The following is a 22,943-nucleotide window of genomic DNA, read 5'->3' as shown; positions in this document are numbered from 1 at the left end:
CTGGTGAGTAGATATTAATTTATAGAAGGCGTAGATCACTAAGTTCATCCTATTTGCAATAAGCAAAAACTAGGCTATTGTAGAACGTGCTGCGTTCTCTATTCTAGGCTTCATTAATCTACCCTACTTCTGTACAAATTCAGACGGTTTACGATCTACATTTTGTTTTTTGAAAGTGATATGAACTAAATGCTGTTTCGTAGAATAAGACAAACGAAAATTCTACAACGTCAATTCGACAGCGACTGCACAGAAGTTTCCAAAGATTAGTGGTATGGTTCAGGTCTTTCAAAACAACATTGTTAGCCATGACACTGTTAGCATAAATTAAAGCTATCAACTCTTCTTCTTGTAATGCGTGACACGTACAGGCGTGCTTAGTCATCATAATCACGAGAAAGAAAAAATATATACCTTTCTATTTTACAGTGGAACCCCGTTAATATGGTCACCAACGGGCCATGATCATAAAAATTTGGCCGTATTAACGGGGTGGGGTCAAATTTCATGACTGGTCTACATTTAAGTGACGTCATAACATACATATCACAATTGCACTTCTAAACAGCTGCTCTTTTAAAAACATCCCGAATGCAGATATAATTAAAAAATAGAGAGATTTCACTCAGTGTATACCATATTAACAATAGAAAGAAGAACATAACTCTTTGAGTGGCCGTATACTGAATGGGGTAAAATTATCAAGGATTATACATGTTGGGATTTCAGATTGTGGCTGTTGGTCGTATTAGCGGGCTGGCGCTTTCTTATAAAGAAAAGTATGAACGTTTCACCGAGACATAAAAAGTGGTCGCTTTAACGAGGTGACCATAAGGCGGAGTTCCATTGTACTGGGAACAATTTTGGCAGAAACATTTAATTTATCCCTCTGTAAACAAAGTGACGCACGTTCAATATGCCTTTAAAGCTACTGGACTATTCCCTTAGTATGTTGACAAAAAATGGATCGAGATAGCAAAAAACGTAATGACACACTTACAAAGAACTGTTTTAATTCGATTGTTTTGAGCCGCGTTTGAAACGTTTGCATTTTTCCTTGACTTCCTTTTGCCTTACAAGGAAACTCTCACAGTGTTTTTTTCCAGTTTCCGGCACTTTTGGTTTCACTTTTATCTTAAGATCGACAAACTGAATACGATAAGTTTATAAACTGCAACCTGTCCGTGACTGATTGCGTTGGGTGCACATATAACATGGAATTAGTTAATTATTCATGTTTTAAATTTACTCTGAGAAAGGTTTACATGAATCACGTGACTGATTTTCCCCATGTTGCTATAGCTAATAATGAGTCACGCGAATAAATGTTTGCAAGCATTGTTTGCGCAGTAATAATTTGTTTAACTTTTCCTTCTCTTCCACTTTTCAGAAGAAAAGGTCCTCTTACTGATACGTATTCATTTTCATTTCATTCTGGTCGACTCATTAAAACCAGTGAGTATAAATCAATATTCTAAAAGCTTTATTATTCATAGTAGGTTGAAATCGTTAAGTAAACTGTTCACAGTCAATCTACTTTTTGAACGCAAAGAAGGAACCCGAGAGAATTTGTAACCGTAATGTCGACCTTAGTCACAAACGTGATAAAAGATTGCAAGCTTCATAGTTTGCTTTTACATAGCAAGTTTTTGGATCTGTCAGATCTGATGTCTGTTACCATGGGGAAACGATAGTTTGAAAACGACCAAATCGCACAAAGTACATCATAAAGTGGAAACTGACTAAAAGTTAATCCACGCCCTTCCACATGTTACAACAGAACGATGGCAAAAGTAGTTTTCAATAGTTGTCGTATTTCTCTTCAGAGTAATTCAGTCTCTCTATGACAGGAAGGCTTGGAATGTAAATTCTATAATCTCAGCCGACACAGAATTCAATGGTAGACTGGAGTGGCTTTTAATTTACCCAAGGCAGTTCAAAAGAGCGAACAAAGATGCCAAGATTTATGTTGGAAGGTCCAGGACTGTGATAAATCTTTCGTTTTGCGATCACACGCAGTGCGTTAATTGCACAACGAGGCCCCGTTAGGGGGGGGGGTAACTATGTCCCCTGTCTGAAATTCGCCACCAGCCATGTCGGCATTTCGCAAGATTCCTATGTCGCCTGTCGGAATTTCGTCTGAGAGGAGTTGTGTCGGGAAATTTGACCTTGTTCGATTAAAACGAAACTACACGTATAACAAATCGTGATACCTTTGTTTATTTAAAAAAAAAAAAAAACCCACAAAGTGCTCTCAAGTCTCACGCGTTGAGCATGAAGCTCACGCAAACGAATACAATCTTGCGCTCTCACACCGAAACTATTATTTCTCACGCATTGAAGGTTCCTTGCTGGTTTAGTCAAGTACATATGTAATTAAGTATCTCTTTGAATATAATTTACTCCTTGTACGCTTTGCACTTGCTTCGAACACTTTTCAGCAGTAGGAATTCTTATGCAGAGCCAGCATTTCTCCGGTCAGTGAGTTTCATGATTACTTTATGGTTACTTTTAAAGCATCACATTTCGACTCAAAATGAAGGAAAAGACTTCTTAGCTACTTCAATTTTTCAAAATTTTCTAAGGGGCTGGGGGCATGCTGAAGGCCTATTGGGGCATGCCTTCTAAAGGCTTGGGCATGCTTTCGATCGCTGAAGTTGCTAACTTCCGAGGGGATGTGGGGGCATGCTCCCCCCGGGAAATTTTGAAATTAAGACGCTTGGAATTGCCAGTCAGTGTTTGGACCTAAAGTACAATCAAACCTATGATTATTTTTTACCATGTTTAAGTTTAACAACCGTTCTTTAACTCAAAATCTCAACGGCCTCAATCAGATAATCTCTGCTATCTATAATCTTCCTTTGAATTTAGCGTAACCCTTATCTTCTGCTGAAGACGATAAGACCTTGGCAACTTTCCCCGGTCTCTCTTTTCCTTCCATAATGCCATTTTTGATAATACAGCTTCGTATTCTTTTACTGGTGACCCGCTAATAAAAGTATGAAGCAGACGGTCGAAGATCTCTTTCCTTTCTCCTTAAGCGTGTTTTTAGGCGTTTGAGTGCACTGCTCACTCAGCTGATAGTGAGAAAAAATGCTCAGCAATGACGGACTCGATTTATTCGACGTGGACGTTTTAGCATATATAAGAAAGCCTGGGTTTCACGACCCGTCGACATCGCGCGTGAGAGAGGAAAACACATTTAAAACTCTGGAAATGCGTCTTCACTTCGACTCAGAGGTTTAAAACAATCACTGCATTCTCAATTCCGAAATTCGTTGTCGGTCTATCTTGCCATTGGTGTCGCTTTCTCTATTTCGCTGTAGTAGTCTGTCGTTCGTCGCCAATTCATAGCTCTGATGTCGCCGTTTCAAGGCCATGTCGCTTGTCGGAATTTACCCCTAACAGGGTCTCCAGAACCAAAACGTTTCTGTTGGTTAATCTTTGAGAAACATAAAACACAATACGTTAACAGCTATAGGGTTTTATGCATGGTTAAGGCAAAGAGCGAAAAACAGACGAGGAACTTTGTCTAGCTTGATAATCATTTCACTGATTACAAGCTATGGTCACCCAGATATGCTTTGAAAGTTATTGGATGTCAAGCCGTTAGTATTTAATAGCGACTGGAAATAGAAAAAATGTAATTTACTTCCCAATGTTTCTATTTGATTGTCTTTTGAAACATACATTAATTTCAATTTGTTTTGACTTAATATTGGACCTCCTACTGTCTCGCTTTTGGTTTAATTTTCATCAGAACACGGTAAGTTTATAAACTGTCAGCTGTTTTTGTCTAACAGCGTTGGTTGCACATATAACAAGTATAGCTGATGCTAAATACTTTAAATTTACACTGGGATAGGTTTTCATGAATACTTACGAGTTATTTTATTCTTGTTGTAAGAGCTACTTTTGAATCACGCGAAAAGTTAAATCACGCGAATAATTGTTTGCAAGCATCATTTGCGCAATAGTAATTCGCTGAACTCTCCTTCTCTTCTATTTTTCAGAGGAAAAGGTCCTGTTATTGACGCGTATTTAATTTGGTTCCATTCTGGTCGACTAACCAAAACAAGTGAGTGTAAATCAATATCTTAATTACTTTGTTATTCATAGTAGACTGGAATCATTAAGTCAATAAACTCTTTGAACGCAAAGAAAGAACCTGGGAGAATTTGAAACAGTAACGCCTGCCACAAACATGTAGTTATGGACTAATCTGAGTCAGTTGTAGTTAATATGTGACGCTGGTGTGATCGAAACGCAATTGGCAAGCTGTTTTAAACCCCTACTCTTTAACTCATCAGTGTTTAGAAACATTACCGAAAGCTAAATCAATTCCTCCAGTCACTGAGTAACCGTGTTTTGCTGTTTTTCATCCCGCACGCCGCCCCTCAATGTCAAATCTATCCCGCATTTTTTGTTGAAATAAGCGCATGCTGCTCCCGCCAAGAGTTTAATCCCGTATCTCGCATTCAATATTGCACCTATAAACTTCCATGCATGACGTATTATAATAATCAATATTTCCTCCAAAAGTTGCGAACCCCTCAAGCGATTTTCGTAGTTTCACTTTCCAAAGCAAGTTCCGTGGTGGTAAGTACAGCTCCAGCTAACTTTGCATCGTCTGGTTTTTACCTTCACGAGTTATAATAATATAGAGCTTGATTATAATAGCCAGGTCATTCAGAACATCATTATGTGACGGTTAATTGCAAGCTCAGGCCACCGCTTTCTAGCTATCAACAAAGTTTTTGGCTCTGTCAGTTCTGATGTTTGTTACCATAAAAAAAAGGAGAGTTTGAAATCGACCAAATCGTGCGGAGTACATTATAAAGTAGAAACTGAGGAAAAGTCAATTCACCGCCTTCCATATTTTACTACAGAACGATGGCAAAAGTAGCTTTCGTTGATGTTTCATTTGTCTCAGAGCAAGTCAGTCTGTTTATGACAGGGACCGGCGTGGAATGCAAATTATATTAATCAGCCGACACAGAGTGAAATAGTAAACTGGACTAGTTTCTAAGCCCTAGAGGCTTCAAAAGAGCCAAAAAGAAAAAAAAAAAAAAGTGACAAGATTTATAGAGGAAGGTCTAGGATTGTGTAAAATCTTTCAACAGTGTATTAATTACATGGTAATAGATGTCCAACAGTAGCAATCAAATCATAAAAGATATTTTCCAGTAGTGTTATAGCTGCACTCGCATCTTTCATTCTTTCAGTGTATTCATTAGATAACCGAAACGTTTCTGTTGGTTAAATTATGAGAGAGAACTGAGTTAACAGCTACTGTGTTTTATCCACGGGTCAGCCAAAGAGCAAACAACAACAGACAACAATTGAAAGAACTTTCTCTAAGTAAACACCATTTTACTGAATATTAGCTATGTTAAGAAACCCACTATGCTTTAAAAACTTGTATCCTTTACCGTCAGTATTCAACAAAGTATGGGAATAGAAAAATGTAACTTACTTTCGAATGTTTTTATTCGTTTGTTTTGACTTCTTATTGGAACTCCTATTATCTTGTAGGGAAACTCCCTCAGAACTGTTTCAGTTGCTATCACTTTGCGTTCCACTTTTATGAGAAGACTGACATACTGTACACGGTAAGTTTATGAACTGTAAGCTATTTGTGACTAGTCGCGCGCGTGTACACAAGATCTAGAGTGTACACTTAAAGAGACGACACGAATCGCGTGACTGATTTTCTTCCTACTGTAAGCGCCCATAGCGAGTCACGCAGAAAATTAAGTCACACAAATGATTGTTTGGAATCACCGTTTTCTGCAGGAACAATTCAATTAACTTTCCCTTTTTGCTTACTTTTCAGGAGAAAAGACCCTGTTATCGACGCATATTGGTTTTGGTTAACTCAGGTGACTCACCGAAGCTAGTGAGTATGTATAATAATTTTAGCTTTACAATACAATACAATGCAAACTTTATTTAGACACGTCACGTCAATTAGCTGTACAAGCTCGTTTAAAATACGTACGTGCATTCCTATAATACAAAGATTTACGTAATTTAATTTTGACATGACATATTCGTAGTAGACTAAAATAGTGATGTAAACCGTTCACAGTCAATTTCCTTTTTCAACACAAAGTCAGAACCTGAGAGAATTTGTGACCACAACGTCGACGCTAATCCCTAACTACTTTTAACTCTGACGTCATGTGTTTAAAGACTAATCAAAAGCAGTTATAAGTAGCGACGTTGGTGTGACCGAAACACTTTTGGCAAGCTGTTTTAAAACCTCCTTCTTTTTAACTCATTTGTGTTTACAGACACACCAGAAAGCTAAATTAATTCCGCCAGTCATTAAGTAGCCATGACTTGCACTTTTCATCCCCCATCCCGCCCCTCAATATAAAATGTATCCCGCGTTTCCTAGTTGAACGGAACACATGCTGCTCACGCCAAGATATGTTCATCCCGAATTCCGCTTTGCACATCCCGCCTAAATTTTCAGCTTATCTCGCATCCTATCAAGCTGATGTTTTGACACTCCAGAAACTTCGAAATACATCTCCCATCCATGACGCATTATGATAATCAGTGTTTTCTCGAAATTTCTAGGAACCCTTTAGCGGTTTTCGTAGTTTCACTTTCCAAAGCAAGTTCCGACGTGGTAAGTACAGCTCTAGCTAACTTTGCAGCGTCTGGTTTCTCTCTTAACTAGTTAAAATGATATATAGCTGTATTATGATAGCCACGAAATTCAAACAATCATAGAGTGATGATCAACTGCACGCTTTGTTGTTTGCCAGTAAACAACAAAGTTTGTGGCTCTGTCAGTCCTGATGTCTGTTGTCATCGAAAAACAGAGTTTGAAATCAATCAAATCGTACAAAGTACATTGTAAAGTAAAAACTGACGAAAAGTAAATTCACGGTCTTCCATATTTTACAACAAAACGATGACAAAAGAAGCTTTCATTAGTTGTCTTATTTCTCTTCAGAGTAATTCAGTCTGTCTATGACAGGAACAAGCATGGAATGTTAATGTCATTAATCAGGAAACACAGAGTTAAACAGTAAACTGGAGTGGTTGTTAAGCAATAGAAGCTTCAAAAGAGCAAACAAAAATGCCAAGATTTATATGGGGAGGTCCAGGATTGTGAAAAATCCTTCAACAGTGTAATAATTAGATAACCGATACCTTTCTGTCGTTTAACTTATAAGACAGAACTAAGTTAAGAGCTATTGTGTTTAATGCACGGGTAAGCCAAAGAGCGAACAGCAACATACAACAATTGAAAGAACTTTGTCTAACTAGAAAACCATTTTAATGAATATTAGCTATGTTAAAAAACCCAATATGCTTTAAAAGCTATTAGACTTTACCGTCAGTATTCAACAAAGTATGGAAATTAAAAAATGTAACTTGCGTTTCAATGTTTTTATTCGATTGTTTTGGGTATTATTCGATTGTTTTTGACTTCTTATTGGACCTCCTATTGTCTTGTAGGGAAACTCCCTCAGTGCTGTTTCAGTTTCTATCACTTTGGGTTCCACTTTTTGGAGAAGTGAAGATTCACGGTTGCTAAGTTTAAATGGCTTACGGTACTTTGCGAAACGAAACGAAACGGTACTTTGCGAAATGGTACTTTGCGAAACATAGGCCGTGAAAGACAAAGACGATGAGAGACGATGTGATTTCGAGACTATTACGAGTTCACATACGAGTTCGGCATTTTAGCTGGGAAATTTGCGTTTTTTGCTGGCTTTAAGGTTACAGTATACCTTCAGGGGTGTCTCGCGCGCAAGCGATGTAGCTCATGTAGTTTAAGCTGTAGATACTTAAACCCCATATCAATTAAAGTTTATGGAGCTGGCTATCAAACTATACCGAGAATTTTGAAAGAAAATGAATTGTCGAATTTTTCACGACCACTAAATGCGAGCGCCCGAATCACCTTTCGAAAGCTACAAGTCAAAGCGAATTTCGTTTTTCGCCAATTTAATTTTTTCCTCGGTTTCAGGGCCCAAAGCGCTAAAAAAATGTGTCTGCGTTTTGGCATATTCAATTGCAGTAAAAAGTTACAGAACATCTTCGAAATAGGATTTAAAAAATGTGGAGTGATCGTACAAAAATCGCTCTCGAAGAAAAAGTATTTCGAAATTAACAATTCCCAGACAGAGTTTTGTAGTTTATATGTTAAACTAGCCACTGTCCAAATTTAAGAGCAATTGAACAAATTCCTTTTGAGTTATAACTCTTTAAAGTGTCTGCTTCAAGTGAAAAAATTTATTCGAGAAAACAGCGCTAAGAAAAATTTTCTGCTTCGCAAACAAACTCCGCCCACAAACGCCTTCAACTGGGTTCTCAGATAACTAAGCCAATCAGTACAGGGAAAGTTTACTACCGTTAACCTCCTGGTGAAATTTACGCGCGAATCTCTAAAAAACTCTTGTGTTTCGCAATGCGCTCAAGGAACCGAAGGCAGAGAGATAATTTTTCTGTGGCTCAGTTTTTCTGGAAGCTGGTCTGGCAAAATGGGGAAGACTAAAAAGGATACGAACGCTAGAGTGGCTGAGCGAAGGAAACAAACACAAGAAAGCGCGGAGAGCAACTGTGTGTGGGCAACTGTGCATGGATAATATTTCAAATGGTCTTAATGAGTCCGACGATTCGTCGATATCGGACTCATCAGAAGAGTCTCTGTCAGCATCCCTGTTATTGCTGTCAAGTTCCGAAATTTTTACAGAACCTTTCTTTTCTCTTACCACGAATATTTGCCCGCCTTATACGATAACTATAGCTTCATCCGCGTGGCGAACTTTCGCTTCTTCCCTCATTGATGTATTTTCATTCGTTCTTCGCTGTTTTCGCTTTTCCGAATTGGTCCATGGTTTAAACGTGGTCTATGTTTACTTATAACTTAATAGAGACACGCCTAATACCAAAAATGCTGGGTAGTCAGAACAACAATGCTGATCAACTGAGCAGTCAAGTCGTGACATCCATATAGGTAATTCCCGCGAAAATCGTCTCGGTTGATCGCATACGCGCCATAGGGCTGTCAATCAAGAGGTAAACTTTTACTTCTGGTGAAAACGTAAATCCGCCACTTCTCCGCCAATATTTAGCCTTTTTCAAATTTTTTTTTTTCAGAAATTAGAGATTATTCTTCGACCACTATTTTGACCCAAAAATCCAAATTTGAACAAAATTGCCGACCCGAAGGTATACTGTAACCTTAAGAGTGCGATTGGGGTTTGGAACAGGAGAGACCTTTCAAGCAAGCACACTCACCAAAAGTTGCGTTACCTTGTAGCGTGATATACGATATACGATATAGTATATACGATACAAGGTCAAACGCCAGTGGCGGATCCAGACCTTCAGCCAAGGAAGGGACCCGCTGGACTATGAATGTTGAATTCTGCGAAGATAATTCCAGCACTTCAAAGAAAATGCGCTATTCATGCTTCATGCTTAAAATGTGTAAAATGGGGTTGACTAGCCTACACGACTTCTACAGTTCGTGACATTTGTAGATTTGCCGTTCTCTGTTCGGTCACTCGACCTTTCTTGTCGCTTCACTCGTGTTCATGAACGCATTTTCGAGTGGTCTGCGTTTCGTTTTCCAGGTGTCTGTTTGAGAGATCTGTGTTTTGCTAATTAAAAGAGCTGCTTACCGTTTATGCAAATTTCCCAGCTAAAATGCCGCACCGGCGACTGTTCTATTCTATGGATAACTTCATGCTTAAATTAGAAAAGACTCTTCATTTCCTGTCAGGCATCACGCAAACCTGGGTCGACTTATACCTGTTTTGAAATCAATGTTTATTTGCCCCATTCAATATTTTTACGATATTTTCGTTTCGCAAAGTACCATTTCGCAAAGTGCCGTTTCGCAAAGTACCGTTTCGTTTCGTTTCGTTTCGGAAAGTACCTTAAGCCAGTTTAAATCTCGTCAGTCTCCGGCTATGACAGGAAGCTCAAAGTCGAATCAAGAAGTCAGCAACAGAATACAAATGATTTTACAAGCTATAGGACCGGCATCTTGTCTGTCTTAAGCAAAAAAAGAAGATTGCAAAGGATGTAACAAACATACACGCATTAGAAAAATGTTTTGCACAATACTATTCAGTGCATTTGTCATCGATTGGCCTTATCTTGCAGGGGAATTCCTTACTGTTATTTTAATTTCTCACTTTTGGTTTCACTTTGATAGCAAGATGGAGAAACTAACCTCCATAAGTCTATATTGAGCTACATTTCGCTTTCAAGTAAGAGCTTTAGCTCTAAATGAAAATCGATTTTAAAGAATTTGCACTGCGGGAAATTTGCATAGCTCACGTGACTAATGTTATTTTGGTTGCGAGCTCTAACAATGCGTCACGCGAATACACGCTCGCTGGGTAACATTAGAAGAACTCTTTTATCGAGTTGTTTTGTAGAGACTAAATTTTTTTGTATTTGTCACTGTCTAGCCTTATCTTGCAGGGAAATTCCCTTACTGTTCTTTATTTGTTTGTTTGTTTTTTTTTAGTTTCCGGCTGTTGGTTACATTTTGATCTCAAGATGGCATAACTAAACACCATAAATTTACATCGTGCTTCAAAACATGAGTTTATAACTCTGACAGAAAAGTCGATATCAAGTACTAATGAATAATTTCTACTGCAAGAAATTTACATCGATCGCGTGACAAATTTTATTTGGGTTGCTGGCTCCAACAATGAGTCACGCGAGAAAGTAAAGTCACGGCGATGGACGCACGCTTGAAGTAATGCTTTTCGATATATAATATGCTTAACTTCTTTTTTGTTATTATTGAAACAGCTGCTGTTGACGCGGTTTGAGTTTGGCTTCATCCTGTTGATCTAAACAGACTGGTGAGTACAATATAATTTATAGTAGGCGTAGATCACTAAGTTCATAATTTATGTGCAACATGCAAAAATGGTCTATTGTGGAAGGTGTTGCGTTCTCTACTCTGGGCTTAGTTAATTTACCCTACTTCTGTACATATTCAAACGGTTTATGATTTACAATTTTTTTGGAAGTGATATGAACTAAATGCTGTTTCGTAGAATAAGACAAGCGAACTTTCTACAACGTCAATTCGACAGCCACCGCACAGAAGTCTCTAAAGATTTGCAGAACGGATCAGCTCTTCCAAAACAATATTGTTAGCCATGACACTGTCAACATAAATTAAGGCTAGTTTTACTCTTCCTCTTTTTGTAATGGGTGTTACGTGCAGCCTAGCTCAGTTTTCGTAATCCTGAGAAAGAAAAGCAATTCCGAAGTTAATAATTTTCATATATACCGTGCCACCAACGAGCCATGGAAATTCGGCTGTATGAACGGAGTGGCCGTATTAACGGGGTAGTGTCAAATTTCATGACTGGTCTAAATTGAGTGACGTCTTAACATATATATGAGGGTCTCGAAGAGGCAGTGGCTTTTACAGCTAACAGTTAAATTTGAAACATTTTTACGCCTAACGGTTAAATTTTTGGCCCTTTTAGGGCTAACGGTTAATTTTTTCCCCGTCACGGTTAACAGAAATTTTAATGATTAATTAATATTGTTACATTAAAATACAATAATTAACTGGAATACAATAGTTAATTTCCACTGGTGTGAAGCATGACAAAGTCATGAAAGGCATAGGAAACATTCTCGGTTGACAAAAATGAAATTTGTCTAGTCCACAAATACATATCAGTTCTGTACTGCGAGACAAGGAATTAAATTTGCCTGTATGTGGTTAGGCGGTATAAACATGTTGTTCTTGTTGTTCTTTTGAAGTAATGATTATCATAATTCTTTTTTTGGTGAGGCTTACCGTTTTACGCCCTCTTAAACACCATAACGTGTCCACGCCTTGACCTGCCTCCCTGACCTCGTTATCACCCCTCTACTAGTAGTAATCGTAGATTAAAGAGTGTGTTCGAGTATTGGTAGATTTGGTAAGTAAAAATACAAAACTTCTAGGAACAGCATTTTGTGCCTGAGCTGTTAGGTAGACATGAACCAGGCCTCCTTCCAGTAGGGGTGGAAACAAATGAATTGACCGAAAAGCACGTACATACGAGGGGTTTGTTTTCGTTTATACATGTGTCACGTAATATTAGTTACGACCACTCCGCAGTCCGCAGTCCGCAGTCCGCAGTTCGCAGTTCGCAGTCCGCAGTCCGCAGTCCGTAGTCCGCAGTCCGCAGTCCGTAGTCCATGTCTTATACTGACCGGAACGATTCTGGACCGTTTAAATCGACACAAACGTTGCCTGTTCCGTCAGTATGCGAGACGACGTGCGTTTATTACTAAAACTAGGACAGTTATTCTGTTCACGAGCACGACTTGAATCGCCTTGGCTTTGGGGAAACAACTACTGAGCATTTTCTCTTCCGAAACAATGAAACAGAGGACAGGTTGGTGTACCAAAGCAATCCTGTGGGAGTTGAACCCTTTTCCTATGGTAACACTTTCGTTGGGTTTATGTTACATATTTTGCGCACAGAAATACATAGGCCAGCAAAGTGAAAGTACACATCCCACCTTTGATTTATTCAGCAGGAAGCAGCGTTGACTTTGGTGGAAGAGAAGAGGGTACACAACATGTAGCCAAACTACAGCTTTCTGTTCATATGAAAAGTCGTGCACATTTCGTGAAGACATGTCTGCAGCGTGTTTAAATGCCATTAACACTGACTTCAAACTTTAAATAAACAACTTATCCGCTACGGTTCTCGGTAAACTGCAGTCCCCAATATTGCACAACACTCGAAAGAAAGCACATGGACGAACATGGAGATGACGTCATTCGCCGCTGAAGAAATTTTGGGGGGGGGGGCCAAATTGGTGTCCATAGGAAGAAACATACACAAAAACTGGATTTTTTCTCCATTACCCGATTAGAACTACGTTCTCCCGAACGCAACTAGTGACCAGTTCTTCCGATTCAACAGCTAACTCATCATCACGATACGCAAATGGAGTTCTTTACAAGACTTTTTAGGCCTTTAATTTGCGCTAATATATTATTTTACGGTCAACGGTTTCTATTTGTTTTACGGCTAACGATTGAATTTTAAGCTTTTTTACGCCTAACGGTTAAATTTTTGGCCCTTTTACGGCTAACGGTTAAACCCAAATGAGACCCTCATATATCAGAATTGCACTTCTTAAAACAACTGTTCTTCAACCAGTGCATACAATATTAACCGTGGAAAGAAGAACATAACTCGAAGTGGCCGTATAAAGAGGGTAAAGTTATCAAGGATCATACAGGTTGGAATTTCAGAATGGTCGTTGGCCGTATTATCGGGGTGGCCGCATTAACAGGGCTTTCTCATAAAGGTAAGTATGGGCGTTTGACCGAGACAAAAAAAGTGGCCGTAATAACGAGGTGACCGTAAGGCGGGGTTCCACTCTGCTGGAAACAATTTTGACAGAAACTTTCATACCTCCTGCAAACGAAGTCACGCACGTTCAATATGCCTTTAAAGCTATTGGACTTTCCCATTAGTATGTTGACAAAAAATGGAGATAGCAAAATATGTAAAAACACCTTTTAGAGGAAGTGTTTTAAATCAATTGTTTGGAGCCGCGATTGAAACTTATTTAAATTTTCATTTTCATTTTTCCTTGACTACTACTTGCTTTGCAGGAAAACTCTCACAGCGTGTTTTTCAGTTCCTATCACTTTTGGTTTCACTTTCATCACAAGATCGACAAACCGAACACGGTAAGTTTATAAACTGCAAGCTCTCCGTGACTGATAGCGTTGGGTGCACATAAAACAAGTAATTAGTTAATTATTAATACTTTAAATTTACACTGGGAGAGGTTTCCATGAATCACGTGATTGATTTTCCTCATGTTTTTGCTAATATTGAGTCACGCGAATAAATGTTTGCAAGCATCGTTTACTCAGTAATAATTTGTTTAACTTTTCCTTCTCTTCTGCTTTTCAGAGGGTCCTGTTATTGACGCGTATTCATTTTGGTTTCATTCTCGTCGACTGACGAAAACCAGTGAGTATAAATCAACATTTTAATGGCTTTGCCGGTAGTAGATTGAAATCACTAACAGTCGATATACTTTTTGAACGCAAAGAAGGAACCTGGGAGAATTTGTAATCGTAATCACTAACTACTTGTGACTGTGAAGTGAAAAGTAATCTTACCTGGGTATCTCGTCGTTTAGATGTTTGACAGCTAATTTTAAGGCTGAAAAACCTAAATTAGGACGAAGTGTATCTTAAATTAAGATGGAAACTGCCTCTTTCCTCGTGCCTCAAACTGAGATGTAACCATTTTATTTTAAGATGATTTGTAGTGTTTAAGTAAGATAATACCTCTTAAATTAAGATTTACCGTGTCACCTCGGCACCAGTCTCTAAAATACAAAAGCGTCTTAATTTAAGATTTTAGTGTTTACGGAGTAGCCATGGCATTCAGACAGTCATTGAGTGACGGTTAATTGCAAGCTCCACCTGTAGAGTCGCGGTAAATAAAATAACTCTTGCTTTAATATACACGAATCGACAGTCGCATCTCTTGGTTTCCACACACACTGCGCATGCATTACGGCTGCTGATATAAATACCGAAAACAACTGATATTACTTGATTGGTTGCTGATACATGCCACACGTGCGGAATTAGTCACGGCACTACACCACCGTTGGCTGGTAAACAACAAAGTTTTTGGATCTGTCAGTTCTGATGTCTGTTACCAGGGGAAAACGAGGGTTTGAAATCGATCAAATGGTACAAAAGAACATTATAAAGAGAAAGCGGACGAAAAGTTAATTCACTGCCTTCCATACTTTACAGCAGAACGATGGCAAAAGTAGCTTTCAATAGGTGCCTTATTTCTCTTCAGAGCAAGTCAGTCTGTCTATGATAGGAACCGGCGTGGAATGTCTGCAAGTCCATTAATCAGTCAACACAGAGTTTAGTAGTTGACTGGAATTGTTTTTAAGGCCGGGAAACTTAAAAAGATCAAACATAGATGCTAAGATTTATATTGAAAAGTCCAGGACTGTGAACAATCTTACGAGCACAGTGCATAAGTTACATAACCGAAACGTTTCTGTTGGTTAATCTATGAGACAGAATTGAGTAATCACCCATTGTGGTTTAGCCATAGTCACAGTCACGGTCACGGTCACGGTCACGGTCATAGTCATTTTTCTTGGACAATTCTGTCCAAGGGGAAAAGGTGCATTGGGTTTACCCTAAGTGAAGCACCAGCCCGTGAGACAAGGCCAGACCGCAACACCGGGAACTACGTGCCCTACTCTTTTCGATAAGTGTGTGGGTTCTTTAACGTGCCAGGCTGCTAACCATGTAACACTGAAGATGCAGGAGACGGGGCCTACGTTTTATAGTCCTTATCCGAAAAAACTTGAATGTCTAACCATTTGCAGATGTAATTACAAAGGTAGCACATTCTCCTCAGTTATTTTAAGACTCTGAGTTTTATGCACGGTTAAGCCAAAGAGCGACCAACGACAGACAACAAAGAACTTTGTCTAGCTTGACAATTTCCATTTATTACCTATGGACAAAACCCAGTATGCTTTCAAAGCTATTGGACTTTACTGTCAGTATTCAACAAAGAATGGGAATAGAAAAATGCAACTTGCGTTCGAGTGCTTTTGTTTGATTGTGCCACTCAATGTTTGAAAGTTATTTCAATTATATTTTGTGTTGACTTCCTATTGGACCTCCTGTTGTCTTGCCGGGAAACTCCCTTAGTGTTACTTCAGTCTCCATCACTTTTGGTTTCATTTTCGTCAGAGGACTGAGGAACTGAACACAGTAAATTTATAAACTGTAAGCTGTCCGTGGCTGATAGCGTTGGGTGCACATATAACAAGTATAGCCCATTTTTAATACTTCAAATTTACACTGGGAGAGGTTAGCATGAATCGCGTGACAGATTTTTGTTTTGTTATAAGAACTATTAGTGAGTCACGCGAAAATTTAAGTCACGCGAATTATTGTTTGGAAGCATCGTTAACGCAGTAATAATTCGCTTAAATTTTGCTTCTCTTCTACTTTTCAGAGGTAAACGTGTCGTTATTGACGCGTATTTATTTTGGTTTCATTCTGGTCGACTCACCAAAAACCAGTGAGTATAAATCAATATTCTTGTTAGCTTTGTTATTCATAGTAGACTGAAATCATTAAGTAAACTGTTTACAGTCGATCTACTTTTTGAACGCAAAGAAAGAACCTGCGAGAATTTGTAACCGTATCGTGAACCGTAATCACTAACTACTGACGTCGTGTTCTTAAAATGGACTAATCAAAAGGTCGAGACAGCAGCAAAAATGTAGAAATTTTCAAAAATAATACGACTTTTTTAATTTTTCACAAACACGTTTCGACAGTACATCCGTCATCGTCAGTGTGACGGTTATGAAAGTTAACAGTGATTTAAAACGTGCCTGTTACAAATCATACGTTACATTGCGTTGGAAAACAATACGCTAGATAAATTTCGAAGTTAACGGAAATAAAAAGATGCGCGTGCGCGTGCAGCTATAGGGAAAGCGTCAAATTGACTAATCAAAACCAGTTGTAGTTAAGCTATTTTTGTAGTTTCACTTTCCAAAGCAAGTTCCGTCGTGGTAAGTACAGCTCTAGCTAACTTTGCGTCGTCTGGTTTCTATCTTAAATAGTTAGAATAATATAGAGCTCGATTATAATTGCTGCGACATTCAGATAATCATTAAGTGATGGTTAATTGCAAGCTCCATCGTTTGCTTTCACATAGCAAGTTTTACGCTCTGTCAGATCTGATGTCTGTTACCATGGGAAAACGAGAGCTTGAAATCGACCAAATAGTACGAAGTACATTGTAAGAGAAACCTGACGAAAACTTAACTCACTGTCTTCCATATTTTATAACAGAACGATGGCAAAAGTAGCTTTTAATAGCTGTCTCATTTCTCTTCAGAGTAAATCAGTCTGTCTATGACAGGAAGGTTTGAAATGTAAATTTCATTTATCAGCCAAAACAGAATTTAACAAGAAACTGGAATAATTTTAAAGCCCAAGAACATGAATTCAAAAGAGCAAACAAAGATGTGAAGATTTATATTGGAAGGTCTAGGACTGTGAACAATCTTTTGTTTCGATCACACACAGTGCATTAATTGCATAACAGAAACGTTCTGTTGGTTAATCTAGATGTGTTTTATGCACGGTTAAGCTGAAGAACGAAGAATATACAAAAAAGAACTTTGTCTAGCTTGATAACATTTCACTGATTATTAGCCATGGTGAAAAACTTAACATGCTTTGAAAGCTATTGGAATTTACCGTCAGTGTTTAACAAAGAATGGGAATAGAAAAAAATGTAACTTACTTTCGAATGCTTGTATTTGATCCATAACATTTGACACTTTTTGTTTGAATTTAATTTTTATTGACTTCCCATCGGACCTCCTATTGTCTTGTAGGCAAACTGCTTCAGTGTATTTTTAGTCTCTACCCCTTGCGGTTTCACTTTTATCAGAAAACTGTGATCTATTACTGAAGAGACGCACGGCAACATGGAATCTATTTGTTAACTGGAAGAGACTTGCATGAATTGCGTGACTGATTTTCTTCCTACTGTAAGCTTTAACAATGAGTCACGCGAAAAATTAAGCCACGCAAATGAATGTTTGGAATCACCGTTTTTTGTTTGTAGTAACAATTTATTTAACTTTCCCTTTTTGCTTACTTTTCAGGGGAAAAGGTCCTGTTATTGACCCATATTGGTTTTGGTTTCACTCTGGTGACTCACCAAAGCAAGTGACTATAAAAAATAATTTTAGCTTAGTTATAATATATTCATAGCAGAATGAAATAATGATGTAAATTGTTCACACTCAATTCCCTTTTTCAATGCAAAGCCAGAACCTGAGAGAATTTGTGACCGCAACGTCGAAGCTTACCACTAACTATTGACGTCATGTATTAAAGACTAATTAAAACCAGTTATAAGTAGCGACGTTGGTGTGACCGAAACACGATTGGCAAGCTGTTTAAAAAAATTCTTTCTCTTTAACTCATTAGTGTTTCCGAGCACTCACAAAAGGTAAACTAATAACTCTAGTCATTTTGTAACCGTGATTTGCCTTGTTTTTTTTTCATCCCGTATCCCGCCTCTCGATTTCAAATTTATCCCGCATTTTCTGGTTGAAATGAACACATGCTGCTCAGGCCAAGATATGTTCATCCCGAATCCCGCTTTCCACATCCCGCCTGGATTTTTATCTTATCTCACAACCTGTCAAGCTGACGTTTTGACACTCCAGAAACTTCGAGATACATCTTCCATGCTTGACGTATTATGATAATCAGTATGCAATGTTAATTTTATTAATCAGCAAACACAGAGTTAAATGGTACACTGGAGTAGTTTCTAAGCCCGAGAAACTTCAAAGAGAAAACAAAGATGCTAAGAGTTATGTTGAAAGGTCCAGGACTGTGAACAATCTTTCGATTTTACAGTCATACACAGTGCATTAATTACATAATTGAAACGTTCTATCGGTTAGTCACTAAGGCAGAACTGAGTTAACTCCTATTGTTTTTATGTACGGTTAAACCAAAGAGTGAATAACAACAGACAACACAGAACTTTCTCTAGCCTGATAACCACTTGACTGATTATTAGCTATGCTCAAAACCCAATATGCTCTGAAAGTTACTGGACTTTACCGTCAGTGTTTAGTAGGGAATGGGAATAGAAAAAATGTAACTTACTTTTAAACGTTTTTATCTGATTGCTTTGCGCAGTGTTTAAAACTCATTGCAATTTTAATTTGTTTTGACTTTCTATATATTGGACCTCCTATTGTCCTGCAGGGACCCCCCCCCCCCCCTCCTCCGTGTTGTTTCAGTTTCTATCACTTTGGTTTCGTTTTCATTGGAAGACTGAGAAACTGAACACGGTAAGTTTATGAACTGCAAGCTGTCCATGACTGACACCGTTGGGTGCACATACAATAAGTATAGCTGATTTAAGTAGGGAAATTAACGTAAGAAAAATTACATGACGTTTCGACGACTTCATGTCATCATTGCCCAATGAATAAATTAAAAATAACGGCAAGGCATATTTATAGTACTTAGGATGTGAGAAAATGAAATTAGCAAACGTTACATGAAAACATTCATGTAAAGAGTTTCGCGCGAATGGGATCCGCTTGCGTGTTCAGTTTGGGTCTCTTGTTCTTAGTCAACAACGTTTCAAAGATTAAACATTCGAGTTCGCCAAGGAATTTCTTGAGAACTTTAAAGTTCTTAATTAGCTGATTTGTGATACTTTAAATTTACGCCGAGAAAGGTTTCCATAAATCGTGCGACTGATTCTCTTCTTGTTGTAAGAGTTATTAGTGAGTCACGCGAAAAATCAAGTCACGCGAATAGTTGTTTGGAAGCATCCTTTACGCAGTAATAATTTGCTCAACTTTTCTACTTTTCCGAGGAAAAGTTCTTGTTATTGACGCGTATTCAGTTTGGTTTCATTCTGGTCGACTCACCAAAAACCAGTGAGTATAAATCAATATTCTAATAGCTTTGTTATTCATAGTAGACTGAAATCGTTAAGTAAACTGTTTACAGTCGATCTACTTTTTGAACGCAAAGAAAGAACCTGGGAGAATTTGTAACCGTAATCACGAACTACTTTTAACTCATGTAATTAAAGACTATTCAAAACCAGTTACAATCAATGACACTGGTGTGATTGAAACGCGATTGGCAAGCTGTCTTAAAATCTCCTATTCTTTAACTCATTAGTGTCTCCAAAGACTTCCGAAAGGTAAATTAATTTCTCCAGTCAATGAGTAACTGTGAATTGCGTTTTTTCATCCCGCATCCCGTCCCTCATTTTCAAAGTTATCTCGCACTTCCTGATTGAAATGAGTACAGGCATCACAGGCTAAGATATTTTTATCCCAAATCCCGCATTGTACATCCCGCCTGGACTGTCAGCCTATCTCGCCTTCCACCAAACATATGTTGCACACCCCAGAGACGTATTAGAGTAATCAGTGTTTCATTGAAATATCGAGAACCCCTCAAGCGATTTCCATTGTTTCACTTTCCAAAGCAGGTTCCGCCGTGATAAGTACAGCTCTAGCTAACTTGGTATCGTCTGATTTCTATTTTAAAGAGTTGTAGAAATAATACACAGCTTTATTATGATACTGAGCCGACATTTAGACAATTACAAAGTTATGATTAATTGCGAGCTCCATCGTTTGCTTTTACGTAGCAAAGTTTTTGGCTCTGTCAGACTGTTGCACAAAGTACGTTATAAAGTGAACGCCGAAGAAAAGTTTAAAATTTACGGTCTTCCATATTTTACAACAGATCGATGGCAAAAGTAGCTCTCATTAGCTGTCTTATATCTCTTCAGAGCAAGTCAGTCTGTCTATGACAGGAACCGGCGTAGAATGTAAATTTTATTTGTTAGCAAACACAGAGTTTAATAGTAAATTAGAGTGGCTTTAAGACCAGGAAGCTTCAATAGAGCAAGCAACGATACCAAGATTTATGTTGGAAGCTCCAGGACTATGAACAATCTTTCCACTGTGTATTAATTAGATAACAGAACGTTTCTGTTGCTAAATCTATAAGACAGAGCTGAGTTAACAGCTATTGTGTTTTATGCACGGCTAAGCTAAAGAGCGATCGAAAACATACAACAAAGAACAAAGACTCAGTATGCTTTAAACGCTATTGGACTTTACCGTCAGTGTTTAGCAAGGAATAGCAATACAAAAAAAAAAAAAGTAACTTCCTTTCGAATATTTTTACTTTATCGGTTTGCGCAACGTTTAAAACTTATTTCAATATTAATTTGTTTTGACTTCCTACTGGACCTCTATTGTCTTGCAGGGAAACTCTGTTAGTGTTGTTTCAGTTTTTGTCACTTTTGGTTTCATTTTCATCAGAAGACTGAGAAACTGAACACGGTAAGTTTATAAACTGTAAGCTGCCTGTGACTGATAGCGTTGGGTGCACATATACCAAGTAGAGCTGATTTTAATACTTCAAATTTACACTGAGAGAGGTTTGTCTGAATTGCGTGACTGCTTTTCCCTTTGTTTTCAAAGCAGCTATCAGTGAGTCACGCAAAAAATCAAGTCACGCGAATAATTGTTTGGAAGCATCGTTTGAGCAGTAATAATTTGCTTAACTTTTCCTTCTCTTCTACCTTTCAGAGGAAAAGGTCTTGTCATTGGCGCTTATCCATTTTGGTTTCATTCTGGTCGACTCATCAAATCCTGTGAGTATACATCAATATTTTAATAGCTTTGTTATTAATAGTAGACTGAAATCATTGACTAAACTGTTTACAGTCGATCTACTTTTTGAACGCAAAGAAAGAACCTGGGAGAATTTGTCACAGTAACGTCGACTTAAATGACTAACTACTTTTAATTCTCACGTCGTGCAGTTAATAGATTAAGCGAAACCAGTTGTCGTTAATAACGCTTGTGTGACCGAAACGCGATTGGTGAGCTCTTTTAAAAACTCCCTTTCTTTAACTCATAAGTGTTTCCAAACAATCTTGAACATGCGGTAAATTATTTTCTCCAGTTACTGAGTAACCGTAATCTGCTTTTTTTTTGTGTGTTTTTTTTGTTTTTTTTGTCTCACATCCCGTCCCTTAATATCAAACTTATCCCGCACTTCCTAGTTAAAAAGAACATAAGCTGCTCAGGCCCAGTTATCTTTATCCCAAAACCCGCATCCCGCATTCCACATCCCGCTGGATTTTCAGCTCATTTCGCATCCCGCCAAGCTTATGTTTTGACACTCCAGAAACTCCGAACTCATCTTTTATGCATGACGACTATAATAATCAGTGTTTCCTGCAATATCTAGAAACCCTCAAGCGGTTTTCGCAGGTTCACTTTCCAAAGCAAGTTCCGCCGTGGTAAGTACAGCTCTGGCTAACTTTGAATCGTCTAGTTTCTATCTTAACCAGTTAGAATAATATATATGCATAGCTCAATTATGATAGCCACGACATTCAGGCAGCCACTAAGTGAGGATTAATCCCAAACTCAATCGTTTCCTGTAAGAATGGGAACGTTTTTGGCTCTGCGAACTGATATCACTATCATGAGAAGTCTACAGAAGGAAATCAATGAAATCCCGCAAAAGTAAATTACGAAATGATCACTCATAGATAATAAATATGAAGAATTACAACAGACCTATGGCAAAAGCCCTGCTTCTTTACTAGTCTTATTTGTCTTCAGACAAGGCAGCCAGTTTCTATGATAGGAAGGCGAGGAATGTAAATTCTATTCGACGTATGTTCAGTGGAGGGGAATAGTTTTGAAGCCCGAAAAGCTTTAAAAGAGCAAACAAAGATGCCAAGATTCATGCATATATATGTTGGAAGGTCCTCGACTCTAAATATTCTTTCGTTTTACCATCATACGCTATGCATAAGTCACATAACCGAACCGTTTCAGTTGAGTTACATAGTCTTTGAAACAGAAAAACAAAATGAGGAAAAAAACATACAACGAAGAACTTTGTCGGGCTTCATAACCATTTCAATCAATAATTAGCTATGGTCAACATTGCGATATGGTTTGAAAGGCATTGGCCTGTACTGTCAGTCTTTAACAATAAAACGGAGATAGCAAAAAATGTTACATACTTTTGAAATAGTGATTAAACTCGATTGTTTAGCACAACGATTGAAACTTTTTCAATTCTAATTTGCATTTGCTCTTGTTTTTCAGATTCTATCACTTTTGATTCAATTTCGTCCGAGGATCGAGAGACTGAACACGGTAAGGTTATAAACTCCAAACTGTTGGTGACCGATATCGTGTCATCCACATATGAATATCGCGTAACTTTTTTTTTTGAGTTTTTTGGGCACTATCTAGAAGTCACGCGATTGATAAAGTCACATAAATGATTGACTGCA

At 38.1% G+C, this 22,943-nt stretch overlaps 1 protein-coding gene and 1 pseudogene across 4 annotated transcripts in view; both read left to right on the top strand.

Annotated features, from left to right (window-relative positions):
• Positions 1-22,943, top strand: part of LOC145480897 (uncharacterized) — a 250,346-nt pseudogene that overhangs the window by 214,905 nt on the left and 12,498 nt on the right. The gene's annotated exons all lie outside the window — the stretch shown is intronic.
• On the top strand, positions 5,596-21,275 carry LOC145482215 (uncharacterized). 3 transcript variants are annotated; one of them, XR_014048737.1, is made up of 9 exons: positions 5,596-5,612; positions 5,837-5,903; positions 6,589-6,640; positions 10,804-13,717; positions 13,947-14,006; positions 16,047-16,112; positions 17,722-17,781; positions 20,885-20,961; positions 21,211-21,275. XR_014048737.1 is itself a non-coding variant. In XM_081460843.1 (7 exons), exons 4-7 carry the CDS (start codon positions 13,513-13,515, stop codon positions 17,787-17,789), a joined length of 399 nt encoding a protein of 132 aa, XP_081316969.1. In that variant the 5' UTR covers positions 5,596-5,612; positions 5,837-5,903; positions 6,589-6,640; positions 10,804-13,512; the 3' UTR covers positions 17,790-18,861. The 3 variants fall into 3 exon arrangements, 1 of the variants encoding a protein (XP_081316969.1); XR_014048738.1 differs by lacking the exon at positions 16,047-16,112; XM_081460843.1 differs by lacking the exons at positions 20,885-20,961; positions 21,211-21,275 and having other exon boundaries at positions 17,722-18,861.

The sequence above is a fragment of the Orbicella franksi genome, chromosome 1 (assembly GCF_964199315.1).
Source record: "Orbicella franksi chromosome 1, jaOrbFran1.1, whole genome shotgun sequence".
Lineage (NCBI taxonomy): Eukaryota > Metazoa > Cnidaria > Anthozoa > Scleractinia > Merulinidae > Orbicella > Orbicella franksi.
Note: the sequence above shows the minus strand (reverse complement) of the source record. Positions and strands in the feature narration are given on the sequence as shown.

Excerpts from the sequence above, each read along its gene's own strand:
- LOC145482215 (XM_081460843.1), top strand. The coding sequence starts at position 13,513 with ATGGAGATAGCAAAATATGTAAAAACACCTTTTAGAGGAAGTGTTTTA. Across the intron at positions 14,007-16,046 it reads TCGTCGACTGACGAAAACCA|AGGTAAACGTGTCGTTATTG; the intron begins GTGAGTATAAAT and ends TCTACTTTTCAG. Across the intron at positions 16,113-17,721 it reads GGTCGACTCACCAAAAACCA|GGGAAAAGGTCCTGTTATTG; the intron begins GTGAGTATAAAT and ends CTTACTTTTCAG.